The following is a 17,426-nucleotide window of genomic DNA, read 5'->3' on the forward strand; positions in this document are numbered from 1 at the left end:
GAAAGAAGGGGGGATGAACAAAGAATTATGAAGAAGCCAAGCCATAAATTTTACATAATAGAGAACACTTACTAGGTCACCTAACTCATCCTCCAGTTTATGCCAGCTGATTTTTACAATATACTTCTGTATTTTGAAAAACATTCTACAGAAATCACAATGACAGGCTAACATCAAGAAAGCACAAGGATATGTTATGGCAGAGGTAGAAACACATGCTGCTAAGTGCCAGAACGTTCAATCAGCACTTCAGGAAGTAGAAGCAGTTTCTGAGGACAGGATATGTGACAGCATACATCTGTAACTGGAAGGGTTTGATTATTCAACAGTATGCTGAAATCTTCATGCTGAAATTTTCACACTGGTAATCCTTTATAACAATTGTTTCACGGTATTCAATTTCTTAAAAAAAAAATAAATAAAAAACCCCCTATGTGGTGGGAAACCAGACTATCTAAACCCTATTCTTCTATTTTTAATACACCTCCACTTCTCATAATTCTAGATTCTTCTTAATATACATAAGAGAGAACTGGTACCGGACTGTTCAGTTCATGTAGTAACAATTAGGGAATCATATTTACTTCAACTAGACTCGGGAAAGTTCAGAAAGACACATAATGCTCAGTACAGTGTCGTTGCACCAGCACTAGTTATTTTTTATGTGCCAGATCTCTATGTAAGAAATATTAAACTACTATGTATTAAATAGTATATTAATAAAGTATATGCTCATCAAATACTTTTCATCACTCGACCTGATGGCACCTGTGCATACGAAGTCACTGTTTCACCTACTTTACAGCTGCAAGTACTGAGAGATGAAGTAACCCTGTTGTTCAGAGGCACCAATGGGACTGAAAAGGAGGTCACCGATCTACCTATGAAACCTTACTGCTTGGAAGGAACCGCCAGTGCTATGTTAAAACTTACTGGCACTACCCCTCTCTCTGGTCTTCCATTTGGAACAAGATGATCGCAAGTCACATTGTGGAGGAAATGCACTGTCAGAAAACATTCAGGGAAGCAAATCTGAACAAAAAGCAGTCTGGGGAATTATTAAAACCGAGAATGAAACAGAACTACACTTGAATCAAGATTAACCTGTTTCTTACAGTAAGAAATCAATTTGATGCAAAACAGCAAAATGAGAGTTAATGCCATCTCGTATCTGAGACAAGCCCTCAGCTACAGGTAAAACCAGCAGAAGTTACTAGTTAGCTTTCCTCTAAGACACAAGAAGTTAAGCAGAACTTTTAAGCTTTTAATCCAATTCAGACCCAACCAATTCTTCCAGTGAACAGATACAATCAAGATCACTGAGCAAGAACAGGATATATGGAAAATGCCCATATTATCAGACAATCTCTTTGAGACATGTTTCAAAGTCAGTCCTCACTACACCTCTCAACATGGCATAAACCCAAAACAAACCAACATGGTCACAGGGTTTTGTCTATGCAGAGACATCTAGCAGACTAACAGTATGTGAATTTTGTATACATTTGTGAAATATGTATGAAGACCGTGTCAAATTCCAGGTGTTTAAAATGTGCAAGTAATTTACTTGCTGAAGTAAACCAAATCAGCAAGACCACAAGCTGAGATACTTCACAGTAGCTTCAGAGTTACTTCTCAAAGTAACTGAGACTTGCAAATCTCTGCATATATAGGGCAGACGGGGGGACAGGGATGCTCAGCAAATTTTTTAAGAATGCGCCAGTAAAATGATTCACATCAGTCTCTAGTAGGAACTATGGTGGGCTGATGATGACCACAAAGAGCTTTGAAGGGAAGTAATAAATCACTTGCCCTGCTTCCCCTCCCTGCATCAGCTTAAGTCTCTCCATGCCTCGCCCGCTGGATATCCTGAAGTTTATTAAGCACAGTGTTGAATAAAGTTTCACATCTAGTCTTTGATATTCACATATGGGTTACAAAGTCTGACTTAATAAAAGTTTATTTTAGAACACACTTGAAGGTAACTTCAGATTAAAAGACAGGATTTATATTTTAGGTTAGCCTCCTGAGAATGTATATTAGCAAGGCCAAATTTATTCCACGACTACCTTGGAATTCTCATTCACAGTACATTTCCAGCATAGAGCGAATAAAATAAAGGGGATGAACCAGGCAAAAACTTGTAGTTCTTAAAGAAAGGCTCTAGCATTCAGGTCCATACTTTTAATATGGCTTGCAAGCTTTAAATCCTTGATAGCTTGGTTCCCATAAGGTTTATATACAGGAATGAATCAAGTATCGTATAGAAAGGGAGGAAGGGGAGGTAGGAAAAATTACAGAGAGAATACCTTTCTTCTCGTATCCTTCTCACTCGTTCAGCTCGTTCTAGTTTCTTTTGTTCTTCATATGCTTTTTGTTCTGTAGTGTCTCTTTGGATGCGCTCATTTAAGGCATCAAAATCTTTTGCTATGATATGTAGAAGCCAGTATAAACCCTTTTTTATTGATTTATCAATTTTTTTCCCACAGCCCATGATAGCTGAGCAAGGTTCCTGTAAATATAAGGACAAGGAGGGGAAAATTATTTGCATTTCAGATCACTTTTCTTGACTGAAAACAAGAAATCAGCCAAACAATTACTGTTTACTGTGAAGCTTGCAAAACACTAAGAAGTATGGGAAATAAATTTGCATTTAGGTATTCTATAAATTTAGGTGCTTTTTTTGCCAAGATACAAATCACAATAGTTCCACCAAATTCCATTATTTCCCATCCCATTTCAAAAATACTTGAATACTGCACAGAAAAACATGTTTGCATATCTATCTCTAGACATATATATATACACCTCTTGCATATACACACAGCTGTTACATATACACCTGCTATGTGTATATATGTATATTTACATGCCTGTTTCTATACACATCCATATCTGTGCATCTCTATAGAAATATAACTTATCAACCCCAAATATGTATGCAATCAGGAAAAGAATAATTTTCTCTTCATGTTCATTGTCAGGAGGACAAGTATAATGGGCTTTAATTGGAACAAAAGAGATATAACTTGATTCTAGCTTAGAACATGGAGAAGGACTAGATGACCTCTCAAGATCTCTTCAGAACTATTTTCCAGCATGTTTTGGAGCACTGTATGGGTCTTAAACTGTTCTCTGAATAATAATTGAGTAGATCCAGCTATGTATTTGACATGAAGAAATGATATTTCAACACTATTTGTCTTCAGAATTTGTGTTCATGATTGAAGGAAGATTAAAAAAGACTAACTCTCCAATGTTAACACCTAAAAAATTCTCTGTGTATATGTCTTCATTTGACAAGCATTTAAATGGCACCTAAGTGCCATCTGCTTAAAAGTCAGCTAAGGTATGTAGGATTTACAGCAGAAAAAAGAAACAATTCTGACTTGTTATGTCCCCCCAGAGTGCCAAACCTAGTTTGCATTTTAATACATTCCTACTTTGCTAAATTAAGGTTCAAATATGAGTGTTGTTCACTATGGAACACTACAATACTCTCTAGCAGAACCTAATCAGGGAGAAAACTAAGATAAAACAACAGACAGCACTGGGGCAATTTTATTCTTGGTTTGCACCAAGATTATTGTTGCTGTAGTTTAGTTATAAAATACAGAAATTTAGAAGTATAGAATATACAGACACGTTAAAAAAGAAAAAGAGGAAGGTCACTCTCACTGACACTGTGCGACAGTGAGACAAATGACTCCTTCCATTTGCTTTAATATTTTGTGGGGAAATTTGAAGATCCAGAAGAAAACTAATTAAAAGAATAAGAACAAAAAAAAAAGGGGGTTTGGTACTTGCCTAATTTTACTTAAATCTTGTTTCACAACACTCCTGTTTAAATTCACCACGAGTCATCACATTGAAATAACTTGGGACCATGTTCACCTTTAATGAGCCTCGTAAAGAAGCTGCCCATTTGAGTATGTAGTACTCTCTGCTGCTTTCCGCTAAAATGACTGAGAGTAAGAGATCTAGTTTCTTTATTGATTACACCCAAGATATAAATGGAGAATAAGAACTGGAACATGTCATAAATTAAGTAATTCTAAAGTACTGGAAATATACACTAGAATCTTTCAGGTCTTTTATACTGATAATGTTTTGCAAGAAAATATTTTTGTCACAGAAGTCCCTTGGAAAAAAAGGGTGAATTTGCAATTTTTATTTTTAGGATTGCTACGCACGCATAGTGCAAAGTACACTGACCGAAGAAACGGAGTCAAAGAGTCCTGACATAATGAACATAGCTATGCCCTGCTACAACTCAACTTTCTAAAGAAAATAATAGCAATATGTATTACCCTATGAATTTTGCAAATCTCCTTTGGGAATTAAAAGTTTGTTTTAAATTTTAAACCCCAAATACCATCTGGAATAGTTTTCCAAAATTGCCTTCTAATTCTGGTTAATAACAGCGTAACTTTCATTATCTTTTAAAATGTTTCTTATTGCAATTAGAAAAAGATTATAAAAGTAAAGCCCACAAATGGTTAACTAACAAACTAGTCAATTAAAGCAAAGGCTTAAAGAAAACTTCAGGGACTACTGATTTGGATAAATTATCTGAAATATTGACCAATATTAAGTAGCTTTCATACAGATTTCTGGTTTAACCCCTCCCCCCCCCACCACTTTTTTATGATATTTTTTTTTAACATGACTATGAATACTACCTCTGAAATGTAGTTATTTTAGGACAAATATTAACTAGCAACTAGCTCTAACAGTGTTCTTTGGTGACAGCTGTGCTGGGAATTAGATGCCCTAGGAATTAGATTAAGTTCTTGCTGTTTGCCAGATGGTGACTCAGACTAAATGATGGTTTTAGCTATGAACAGAAATGAGACAAACATCATATCTGAATAGTGATCCTTCTTGAATGTCAACATAGGCAAATTCCATTTCCTGCTTCTTTTTTAAAAAGTGGAATACTAAACTTGCTGTCCAATTAAGCAAGTTTTAAACCACATCAGTAACTAATTATTCTTACATGGTTTCAGAATGGACCAGCAGGTACACTTTGAGGATCCTAGTTATAAAGATTTCTTCAACCAACCCAGATGCAGAACATCAAGGTGAACAGTAGAATTGCTTGCAAAACAGATACAGGTACTGTATCTTCACTGGGATTGCAGGGTTTTAGTTTCAGTTTTATGCTATGCAGCACAATCTTCCACCTTATTGCAAGCTTTAAATATATATTAGAAAATGAAGCATCGTAAAATATACTTACAATTTGACATAGACACTTGTGTTCATTGACAAGCTTTTCCAGAGATAAGGACTCGATTACATCTGCTTCTGACAGAGCTCCTTCTCTGTCCTGCTTATTTGCCAGCCTAAAGAAAAGATCAAAAGAAACACTTAGCACCCTGACACTAGAGAGACTTTCAGATCTCCAAAAGCTAAGTTTTTGACAAAAGTAGGAAGAAGAAGGGGAAGAAGGAGAAAGTAAAGAGAAAATGCCTTGTTTCAGCTTTAATTCTGAATTGTTCTTTCTACTTAAAAAACATTAGTCCATGCAATATTTTCTGCAGATACTTACATTAAATAATTACTAAGGTGCTTAGGAATTATTTATTAATTATTAATAGACAAAGAAATTATATTTTACAGCTAAGATGGATGTAAAAGACTGTACTGTTCTACATCTAAAGCTACACAGTACAATCTGTTTGAGTCTATACATCAAAGTTCAGAACTTTGCAACTTCCCAAACCATGTGCATAATACTGCTTTATGATCATCTTGCACTTGCCTACTATCCAGAATTTCTCTCTGATGCCAAACGATTTGATATGTAATGTTTTGAACTTGCTCTTCATAAGTAAAACTTAAAGCTCAGAGGGAGGTAGGTGCATGAATAGCTCTAAAAACCCACACTTTATTATTAAATAGAGGGAAGCAAAAAAAAAAGTATGAAACACGTAGCTTACAAAATAAGTGTTCTGTAAGATTAAGTGCTATCATTGTCTTATTTCTTAGGGATATGGTAGCAAAGAGGACTCCAGAAAATATACATCATAAGTTTTGGGGGGACTGTTGTTCCTGATCAGATTTGTCTTCCATATACTCTGTAGCTGCATCCAACACTACAGCCACTAATGTGTGTTTTTTAAAACCAGATCTGATTTACCACCCAAAGTATGTTATTCATTATTTCATACTTTAATATGGACATACACCCTGAAGCAGAGGCTGTTACGTTCCTTTCAACAGTGTTATCATTAACTACTACAAAGATAAGAGGGCTGTCCAGAATTGTAAATATCCCAAATGCTTAAGTTCTTCACCTCAGCAAACTCCTGGTGATACCATGTTCTAACAACAGAAATGAAAGTTACTTCCTTTTATCAAGACTAATTTTTTAATGTTTCAATGAAAACTCCTCTGTATATGAAATAAAACTGGAAAAACTTCCAATCTAAAGCCCTAAAAGGTACATCACAAACTACATGTAAGAAAAAGCAAGGGTAACTGCCAAAACCCGTATGGAACCACAACTCACAGAAAGGCAACATCTTTTCTTTCATGGGGATTTCTCTTAGCTATCCAAGTAATAATTTTCATGACACTCTCAGGACTTGACTGTCCTCAAGACCTCAGTTTCTCAATTAAAATGGATTTAAATTGGTCAACATCCAAAAAAGCAGGATGGATTAACAAGGTAAGTTTACCTAAGTATTTAGGAAGGTATTAGCCCGGCAGATATATTCCCTAGAAAAAACTTAAAAAAGTAAACTTGCAATCAGGTTGGCCAGTGATTTTCTGAGTTCACTTACAAGCAGATTTTAAGAACAGATGGAGAAATTTAGATAGAAATCCAAAATATATATTTTAAACAAACAAAAATGACAAAAAAATCATAGGAAATCATTCCTGTTTCTTGAGGGTCTGAGAGTTTTATAAGGAATAAACTAAACTTCACGAAAGAGGCCAAGTCAAAAAAGACTTGTTCCCATCTTCCATGAAAATTCTTTGTGACAATAGGATATATAGTCTTTCCTCTCCTATTATCTGCCTTCAATTAAAAGCTAGTATCGTAAAACTCTAGGAACTATGAAAAGATAATATCTTAAATTTCAATTATATTTTACAAGCAATACACTACTGTTCAAAGTTATTACTTTTCACCATGAAAACTGGTACTGTTTGCTTTGAACCTGTGTAGACCATTTTGGAATGTAATCTTACTTTGCGCTTTCTACAACAGTAATTATCCAAGCTAAGTGCAAAAGCTGCAAAGAGGAGTATTGCATAGCATTAGGGAGTCTGAAAATTGCACTTGCCTCTCTTTATTAAAAGGAATTCCACTAAAATAATGTTGTTCTGAAATTTAGCAACCCTTCCGTTACATGAGAACTCTGATTCAACTTTCTGGATATAATCACAAATATTTGGCTTCCATGAACGTAATGGCAGATGGTTTTGGAACCAGACAACATAGCCTTTCTTTTGAAATCTCAAGTCATCATCATTAACTCAAGTGGCTTGTAGGGAATGTTAGGCCAAAGCTTGTACTTTGGATTTATCATACACCTTCCTGAGAAGGAACAGTGGTAAGAATTCACTCCATAGTTAGCAGAATTTGTCAGCACTTCAGTTTGATCTAAAAACTTCTTCTTTCCTATTTTCCAGAATCGCAGTATGAGAGCCTGAATTCTCAAACATTTTATTCCCAAGAGTTTTTAGCTTCAAAGAGACATTAAAAAAAAAAAGCTGTGTTGCATCTACAGCTCAAAAAACCACTCCTTGTCACCACTAACCTCATGCACTGTGATTCACTATCTAATCTTTCTTTTCAAGAAGAGTTTATGAAGGAGACCAGAGAAAGACAGCTTCTCAAATGTTCATTCTCTCTCAATCTTCATCAGTCTTAACTACCTGTGGTCCAAAAGGTTCACTTTTTTATCATCATCTTGGGGATAAAACCCTCTACATCCTACTGATAATCAAAACTTTGCTGACTTGCCTGCAGAGCTAGAAGGGGCATAAGGCTCTCCTCCCTGTCCCTGCTTTGATAATCCTTTCCCACCTGTTAACAAAAAGAGTACTTCTACAGTACTTTGTATGATTTAGTGCAGAGATTCCCTAACGGTTGTTCAATGCATATACAGAACCTATAACATTTTCAGTATGTTTATGATTCTCTGGCACTATTCCTTCTCACCAGCCAACTAGAACAAGTAACGTCCTCTCAGTATTTAGCTATGAAATAGGGCCAAAGCTAAACCAGGAAAAAACTGAAATGAAATTCAAGAAAGCTATGGAAAGTAATTAAAAGACTGGAAACAATTATCTCCACTTTTCTTTTTTTTCCACATAACCTATCTTTGTTACAGTCTGAAAATCCTACTGCACTGCCCCTTAGTCTCAAAAAGGAATTTTCAGCAGTGCTGTCAGTTCATCTAGATCTAATTGAAGAAAATATTTCTGAACACAGAGTTTGTTGCCACAGCCTATTCCTTTCTCACCTGAAGATTAAATAACCACTATTTACAATGTTATTGGACTGCACGTTCTACACAGCACAGCTGAAGCAGAATGAAATGTTGGTAAGCTGCATAGCTCAGTGTGAGTGTGACACTAATGTCCTATAACTTGCAGTAGCTGCTGATTTTTAACCTCGAATACCTTGAAAGGTGTAAGATTTGTCTTTTTGGTCAATTAGCTTCCATTTTCTCCACAGCACTTCTGTTGCAATACTGACTATATTCAAAAAATACAGCTGAGGTGCTGTACCCGGAAAAATAGCATATCCAAATAGCTGTCTCCACCTTATGCTCCCCAAGAACTGAAGTGGTTCTGCACAGGTCATACATTTCCTGCTGTATACCCCTGCCCGCTTCAGCCTTTAGGTCAAACTTACAAATGAAGTTAAAATATTTTTAAGATACCGCGATAAAGGGTATTATTTTGCTGGTTTTTTTTTTTTCCTTTTCAGGTAAGTGCATTAACAGATCCATGACCTACCCTTGCCTCCTTTTCCCTTCGTGCTTCAGTGTAGATGAAAGCAATCCCTGCGCTTACACTTGTGCTTCATAGGTAGGCAGTGCTCCACTTCCAGCTTACGAGGTCTCTCTCTCGGGAGCTGCTCCTAGACACTTCCTACTACTGGGCAGCCCCAGCAGTGATCCGCCTCTCAGCAAGGCTGGGTTTCAAACAGGCAGAACCAGATTCCCCAAGTAGAAAGTAATCAATTTGCCTGTCTACTGCAGTTGCAGAAGTCAGCTTCTCTCTCACACCACCGCTCCTGAAGATGAACCCTTGGACAACTAAATAAGAACTAGAAGCAGAAGGCATGCAGAAAAGACTTAATGGAATGCCACTCAAGACGCATTACTTAGGCAAATATTCGAAACAATGTTTTTCGGATTATACTGAAGCTTAACCTCAGTAGTTCCTCTGTAAAGGATAAAACAGAAACCCAACAGCACAGGATTAAAAGGTAAGACTTTTCTTTTACTTAACATTTATAAAGTTGCAAATATCAGAAAAAGGCTGTGTAGTGTGGTTTAGAATACAAAAGTGTCAAGACATGCAAATAATAGATGTCTACCCTGCAAAGAATTGAATATTTCTCTAGGTGAATACAGTCTCAGAGCTCTGCTGCTCATGCACAGGAATGCTAGGTTTTGAGACAAGTTTTATGCATAAAACTTCCTTCCTTAGGGAATACATCAGAGTTATCTTAAAGGATAGACCTTGATTTTAATTTTCCAAGTCAGTAGAACTTCATATATAGCAATTTTTCATGTTTAAAAAACTGTAGGAGGCATATATCAAAACATACTTGAAAGCACAGGAAAGCGTCTGTTGGTTTATCACATTAAGTCTGCTGAGTAAGAAACTTTCGTATCTAAAATCATGCTTGGCTTATTTCAATTTCACATAAAGTATATTTGGAACCTTCTCAGTGTAACAAACTTACTTTACACAAGAAATAAAGAAAAGCTAGATACCAAGTGCTTTTATATCAAGTAGGATTTTTTTAAGCAACTAGAGAGCTTTTGAACTTTCAGAGTCATGGGAAACAATGTGGAAAGGGAGTGTATGTGTGCATTGGCACAACTGACATCTACAGTTCAGTAACAATATTTCTCTTAGAAGCCAGAAGACATGCCAGAGAAAAACAGTCTGAACGCAAACTATGTGTGTTCCTTGACCTGTTTCTAAAATGTAAATTACTGAGCAAAGAGGAAAAAGAAAAAAAAAATCAGTATTAAAGTTTACTTTATAATCCAAAAGATTTGGTGAAAAAAAAAAATCCAGTATGAAATGGACATATTTGTGTCTCAGCTTTCATCAAAAATCCAAGAAGTGTTACAGAAAGGGTTTATTTGGGAAGAGGGTATTTTGCGCGAGTGTATGTGCACATTCGCTTTCTTGTTTTGCAGACTCGGAGAGTTTTTTTAAACACTTAATTTGCAACTTACGCCTTTTTCTCCACTTGTGTGGGATTCTCATACAGTAACGTAACACTGAAAACTAAATACTGTAGAGGTTACACACTGACACAGTGGCAGGGGGGAACATATACACGTAAACTGTAAAAGTGTCTCAGAGATGCTGCTTTTAAGGTTAGTTTAATCAGAGTCAGTTATCACAAACCCAAAATTTTGAGTCAAACCTGCATGGTGGCCATCAAAATTAATGAAGTGCAAAGCAACCCTGACGTCAAAGTATTACAGTATCAAACTATCAACATGATTAAAAGCAACTTTAGGAAAATGTATCTTTATGAGAATGATTTATCTAAGATCAAGAATATCAGTCTTTAAGGCTACTTCAAGAAGCCATAGCTTTGAGTGGCTGAATTAGCATTCCTGGGAAAACAAAGAAGAGAGAGAACCTTTGAATTTAACAGCAGTCTACACAAGGGTAAGAACAATGCTGTATTCTTCAGTCTATGGTCAATCTCTATCAAAAAATGCAGTTCTACCCTTTTTCCTTCAGAAATTTCATCTATTAACTTTTTTCTTGGGCAACCCTGTGGACAGCAATCAGTAGGATGTTTTATCCTAGAGAAGTGAGGCCTCAGCAGATATAGCAAGAAAAGGTTTGTTAGTCTTTTTATGTTTTGCTTATGTTAATATCCGTGAAAGTCAAACTCCTGATCCACAAACAGGCAGAGAGATGTCAGTTTGTCAGTTTTGTTTGTTCTTTCCTCTTCAGTTACTGGCAGTTCATCAGCTCTTTGAGGAAGTTGCAGAAAACAAAACTCTTGACATTTTTAACAAGCAGACAGGAGAACTAGCCAACAGTTTCGGCCTCCCATGGAGACCATAAGGCACTCTAAGATTAAGCTCTGAGCCACCTCTTTCTGCAGACTTTTTGTGGATTGCCTTTAAAAGCTTTTAACTACACTGAAATAATCCAAATGGTGGGTGTTAACAGATCTTAAACTACATTCTTCTTTAGAATTCAAAGCCCCTGTGCCTTCTGGATTGTTGACAACAATTACAAACCCATTAGTAATTTTTTAACTGATTGATACTACGCTCTTTCTCAAATAAACTGGTTTATTTCATTTCTCTAGTTTGCTTTTCATGCCTTCAATTCTTATGCAAAACAATCCTTTGAATATTAGGGTAAACTATAATGAAAAACTGGTGAATAAAGTGCTACAAGATTATCTGCCTGTAAACATCAATTAGGAATTTGCTTTCATGCAGTTGCAGGGAGATATGAGAGACATTTCTCTAATTTAACCTTTTCCCTAAACAGTTCCTCCAGGTCACATTTAAATAAGAGAATAGTTAGAAATAAGATTCTAAACTTATCCTGTTTATAGTATCTCTAGGCAACTTTAGAGCAACTTCATTGTCATATTACCTTTTGAAGCGGTCACAAGAATGTCAGCAATTATAATTTGTTTAATTTTGGTTAAGTGGCCTCATTCTCACCTCAGGTCTGAATCATATTCCCATTTACTGAAAACATGATTCTCTGACACACTCTGATTTGCTACCAGTTTAATCATACTTATTGATCAAGTAGGCTGCATCCAAAGAGATGTCTGAGCTCACATCAAGAATATTATGTTCAGCTTCCAGATGTGTAATTCCAAAAGCAATGACAATGACATTGCCATGCATTTTTGTATGAGATTTAAAAAAGTTGTAAATATGAATTATTTTCTTATACTCTATTTCACCTTGATGTATCAATACCTAGGCAAATATTAAGTTATTTAGTCAAAGTTGCCTATAAGAGATGTTTTTAAAAAAAGCTGCCTGGAAATCCTTACATTTATTACAGGTGAGTTCCAAGGTTGTGATACACAGCTATATGGTCTGACGAGATGAAATGGGAAAGTAAAGCAGGTGCGATGTTGCACAGTACAAATTTTGAGCCTGCAATTCTACTGTCAGGAAGACAAAAATCTTGAAACTGATTTATAGCAATACAAAGTCATTAACTAGGAGTTCAAACTATATATCCTATTAAATGGAAAGAATTTCACCTGTCCTCTATCCTCTTGCAGCCCTTTCTTTTGCTCCTAATTTATTTTCAAATACTGCTTTAAAATATATCAATATCTGGACCTTAATTACGTGATCTTTTGGCAGAGGAGATTATGATTTTCTTTTTGGATTTCTGTGACCTATAGGTGGCCGTCATATTTGCACCAACTAATTAAGTGAAGGTACTGATTTCTAGTGTTATCCTTGCTGGAAATAAACAAATAAACCCAGGCATCTACAACATATAAATTGACCTCTCTCTACTGCTCATTTCTGAGGTCTCTTAAAGAGCACTACTGACAGTAAATCTCTGGTTTAATAGGTGAAAAAAACCACCATCAAAACATTAAGTAAATTCTTCAGTTTTGCTTTTAATCAAGGGATACTCCATTCCCTTACAATTACAGAGAATAATCTACAGACTGATTTGCAGAGTGAGATACTTGTTTTGTCAGTCGGGACTTGTAGGTGCAGTATGCGTCACCGCTACTGTGACTTATGTCAGTGCAAAAGCATGAACTCACCACCTTCCATTACCCAAAGTATCAGTAGGGAACATGGGAATTGCTGGTAGATGCTTTTCGTCAAGTCTTCCACATTCATAACAGCATGCAGCCACACATTCATAACAAAGGTCCCAAAACTTCAAGGAACAATCTCAGATTTGCCACCGATTCACTGTGCATCTTTGAACCAAACACTTTATAGAATAGCAAAAACCCCCACATTTTTTTAATTTGAATGTAAGAGAAGTACTGACAGTTGTAGAGATTTTCAAAGTATAAAAGCTTGTAATACAGGTGATTTACAAACTGCTGTATTCTCCCACTCCACTAATGCTAAAGTCTATACCTTGTATTATTCCCTTATCTTCTCTCTCAGGATTCTTTCCCATATCATGCCACAACCACACAATCAACACAAGACAGCTACATCTCCTACAACATGATTGTGTTACAGATTTCTGGCCAAACGCCCAAGAACATGTGAATTATTTTAAGTAACTAAGGTATATTTTCCCCCTCTACATGTCCCTTGGAGGGCTTACTCTAGCAGCATGATTTGGTTACAGTTTTCCAGCAACTTCGGACTCATTCTTCCCCATCTTACAAACTTCTTGAATAGTAAGACCTGTTTTACTCCATTTAAATCTCATGGTTTTACTCAGCATCAACACTTCTCCACCTCCCATGATCTATTTCACACTAATTAGAGAACTCCCAAGCTACCTTGCTTCAAACACAGCATTTCTATGCTCCTGGATATTGGTCATTTTGGTTTCACTGAGTAGCCTTATGGCAGCTATGGTGGGTAACATTGTCTCAAAGGGACAAGCCACCAGAATATATTTCCTCAATGTTACGTAGTAGGCAATGCCAGAAGCAACGTGCTACAGGTTATTTCCTAGAGAGAAAGGCTGACAAATGACTTTTGCATGTTAGTGTTTTTTAATATTAAGAATGAGATACCTATTAGCACTTAAGTCCTCTGTGCTGAAAATGTTACTGATTTTGCACTATCATATCATGTATTAGCTACCTTCCACATATAATGGCATCTTTTTTTAGGCCTATAACCAGGGCAAGCTCTCTGCCTTTGGTATTTTCCTGTTGAACCACTCCCACACTTCCCACAAACAGCACTTGAACTTAGAATTATTTTTAAATATGTTTTTCTAAGGACTTATCATCCTAAGACAGAGATGCTTTAAAAGGATAATTTCATCCAATCACCTTGCTGTGTAATAATCCTTGATTTAACCATGTTTGTTTACAAGGTATTTAAGTTAAAAGAAACTTTTTAAACAGAGGAGAAATTAAACATAACCTGTAGCAAGATTGCTTACTTTAGTTACTTAAGATATATCTTTGGGTAATAGGGCAAGATTCCAAAAGACCATCAAACAAGTTCCTTCTTTTCTTGTGAGAGAGAGCACAGGCTTTGGAGAAAACTGAAATTTAACTCAAGCCCCAAGTTTTCCCCACAGATTACTATAAGTAAACTGTAGTTTTAACTATAAGTTAAACTGTAGGCACTTAAATGGTATATGTGTCTCACTAATTTTTTCTTGCTAAACTTAGGACACTTAAAACAGTAATCAAGTTCCAGACCAGAGTATGACTCCCTACATTACTCAGAGCCACTGTGCTCAAAAAATAACAGTTATACAGGTTTGTTGGCACCATATAACAGAGCTATAATGTAATTTCACTGTAGTCTGGAAATGGATTAAAAAAATTAATAAAAAAATACATAAGATTACTTGTAACCTGAAATTCCTTAGGGACATGTTGCTTGAAACTGTCCTCTACCCAGTGCCCTTAATGGACTCATAACTACAGAACAGGAAAACAAACTGACACTTTTTTTTTTGCAATCATTAAAAAAAAAAAAAAAAGGTACTATTTCAGCAGACATAAAGAATGAGTATGACGCAGAACACAGATCATACATCTCAAAGAGCTCTTTAAGACAGATTTCTGTCCCTTGATTGTCTGTGAGCCCTCTTCTCCTGGTGGACCACAGTATGTTAAAATGAATGCACGAAGGCATGCAAATTGCATCAAAGATCAAATACAAACAGAGGCTTTTGTGTTAGGCATTTTAATGAAGGTGCTGAATAACCAAGAAATAGTGAACAAAACTATGGAGATTAAAATAAACAGGAGGTTTTGGTAAGTTGAGGGGTGAGAGGAAATAAAACAATTCATCAAAGCCAAAAGAGAAGACAATATATCTAATTATAACCAGTAACAAGAGTTCCATATTATCAACTTATCTACTTCACATATCCATTTATGCCTTTTAACTTAATGCAGCCCAAATGTCATTTTTGGATGTAGGCTCCCTGTTTACTGGGTCTACTGATAAATTAGATAGGTGGAAGAACATTCTATATGGCTGCATTGCAATTAAGCGAAAGGACATTTCAACTTGCTTTTTTTTTTTTTCCCCCTTAAAAAATGGAGAGGATAATATAAAAATTTCCATTTCCGCCAAATTCATTATCTTTGAATTCAGGACATACTTTATCATCATGACAGATTAATAATGGTGGTCCAGTTATCAGGATCTATTATTCCCCTAGTCAGTGTGCTGAGGTAATTGTCATTATAAAGACTTTCCCAGCCACATATGTCATCAGTTTGACTGGAGAGATTCATAACCCTGATGAGCAACACAGTAAAGTTATCAGAAGGCAAAGATTCTTGCAATACCCTTAAAATGTATTTGACAAGGATGTGAAAATTGCATTTCTGAACCTGTCAACTATATATAACTATATATAAAGATGCCTACCAGAAGGACAAATACAGACTTAATCACCAGTGGATCTGCATGATAAAAAACACTGCGAGGGGCGGGAAGGCAAACCTTTCTAGAAGATAAGGTATGCCAGAGTGACCAAACTGAAACACCGCACGTGCATTCCTACTTTTTCTCCCCAAATATGTGTATGAAAGCACATCAATAACCCTTGAACTCCAAGTACAACTTAGGTACTGGGCAAAACTGGGCCTGATTCTTCCTCCTTTCCCTTCCTTACCCTGGCCACCTCCTCCCCAAATCCATCCTGTAGCCCTGTCTGTTCTTCAGCTATGTTTTCAGTCTTACATTGCTTCTAAGTGTGAACAGAGAAGACACAGTGCCACATCAGTTTGCCTAAGTTACTGCAGCCTTATTATTAGAGCAACTCCATTTCTACAGATTATCTTTTATTGAAGCCTGGCCAGCAGCTTGTGATCCTGGCTCCAACCACATGGTTTCAGCATCAGTAACAGTTCAGATAAAAGATGACACAGCAGCATTTATGACACAGGAATGGCCAGAAACATGGGCAAACCTCACCGAGGCTCTTCAGATTTATATGTGTAAGAGCATTTAGGGCCATTTCTAAACATAGTGAATAATTTGAAGCTACAGTTTAACAAACTAATGCTTTCCCATCTACTGATTTGCTTTGCCTTTACTGCAGTCTCTTAGCTGTTTTAACCTAAATTTTCCAACCTTCAATGAAGAAAAAGTCTGATGAGGATGTGCTAGGCTGTGCTACTTTATTGCTTCAGAAGGATCATCTTTTAAAATCTTTTTTTGAATGTAGGGGACACACAAAGTCACTGGAGTGCTTTCAGTCCACATATTCCCTTAACTGTAAAAGAATAGGCATAATCTCCCTCTCTTGACAAAAAATTCAAGGAAATAGATCTTTCATCTCAAACAAAAGAACAACAGGACATACTCCTATACATATACACAAACACATAGGACAACAACAAGAACTTAGTATATGAACAAAGCTTGTTGTGGAACACTCAAGAAGTCTGGCCAACAATTTTCAAAGTTATCTTTGTCATGAAGACATCCTTATTTATTTGAAACCAGCATGCGTTTCAGTTGCCAGTATAATCAACGACATTTATTGGCAAGCACATTTAGTGGCAGGTTTTGAAGTCAAGCCCGATAGGATATAAGATACAAAACCAGGGTTCAATTGCTTAGATTCCACTCTTTAGGGAGACTGATGTTTAAACAAACAAACAGAAAAATCCATTAACATCAAACTTAAGTATTTTCTGCTTACTTCTTTGCAAGTTTGATCTTTGAGAATATTTGCAGATTTGCAATTCCATTGCATCTCCCCGCCCCCTTACCCCCCCTAGGAATACGGCTATTTCAAGACCGATGCACCCAAAACATTGAAAAGTAGCTGTCGATTGTTAATGGATACACAAATTGAAGATGAAACCCAGTATGGTTCTTATGCTCCTGTGTTTACCTTACTTTCAAACCATAAGAGAATCATCATATGAAAAAATCGGTAACTGCCCTTTCCAGAAATTGTACTGTGTTCTGAAGGAGTAACTGGATGACTGGATGCATGTTTTAGAGTTTTTCAGTAATTACTTGCATTCTCTTAGATACAAGAAATTCTTGCCACCTCACATCATA

General features: G+C 36.2%; 1 protein-coding gene across 8 annotated transcripts in view; it reads right to left on the reverse strand.

The window, feature by feature from the left end:
* Positions 1-17,426, reverse strand: part of ARL13B (ARF like GTPase 13B) — a 51,451-nt gene that overhangs the window by 9,896 nt on the left and 24,129 nt on the right. For all 8 annotated transcript variants that reach the window (XR_011325077.1, XR_011325076.1, XM_069785509.1 and 5 more), the window contains exons 5-6: positions 5,243-5,348; positions 2,310-2,512 (exon numbers count right to left, since the gene is read on the reverse strand). Coding sequence is in view for 6 of the 8 variants with exons in the window: in XM_069785509.1 (XP_069641610.1) it covers positions 2,310-2,512; positions 5,243-5,348 (309 nt within the window). In the remaining 2 variants the exon portion in view is untranslated. The remainder of the gene's footprint in view (positions 1-2,309; positions 2,513-5,242; positions 5,349-17,426) is intronic.

This window comes from Haliaeetus albicilla, chromosome 6, assembly GCF_947461875.1.
Source record: "Haliaeetus albicilla chromosome 6, bHalAlb1.1, whole genome shotgun sequence".
Lineage (NCBI taxonomy): Eukaryota > Metazoa > Chordata > Aves > Accipitriformes > Accipitridae > Haliaeetus > Haliaeetus albicilla.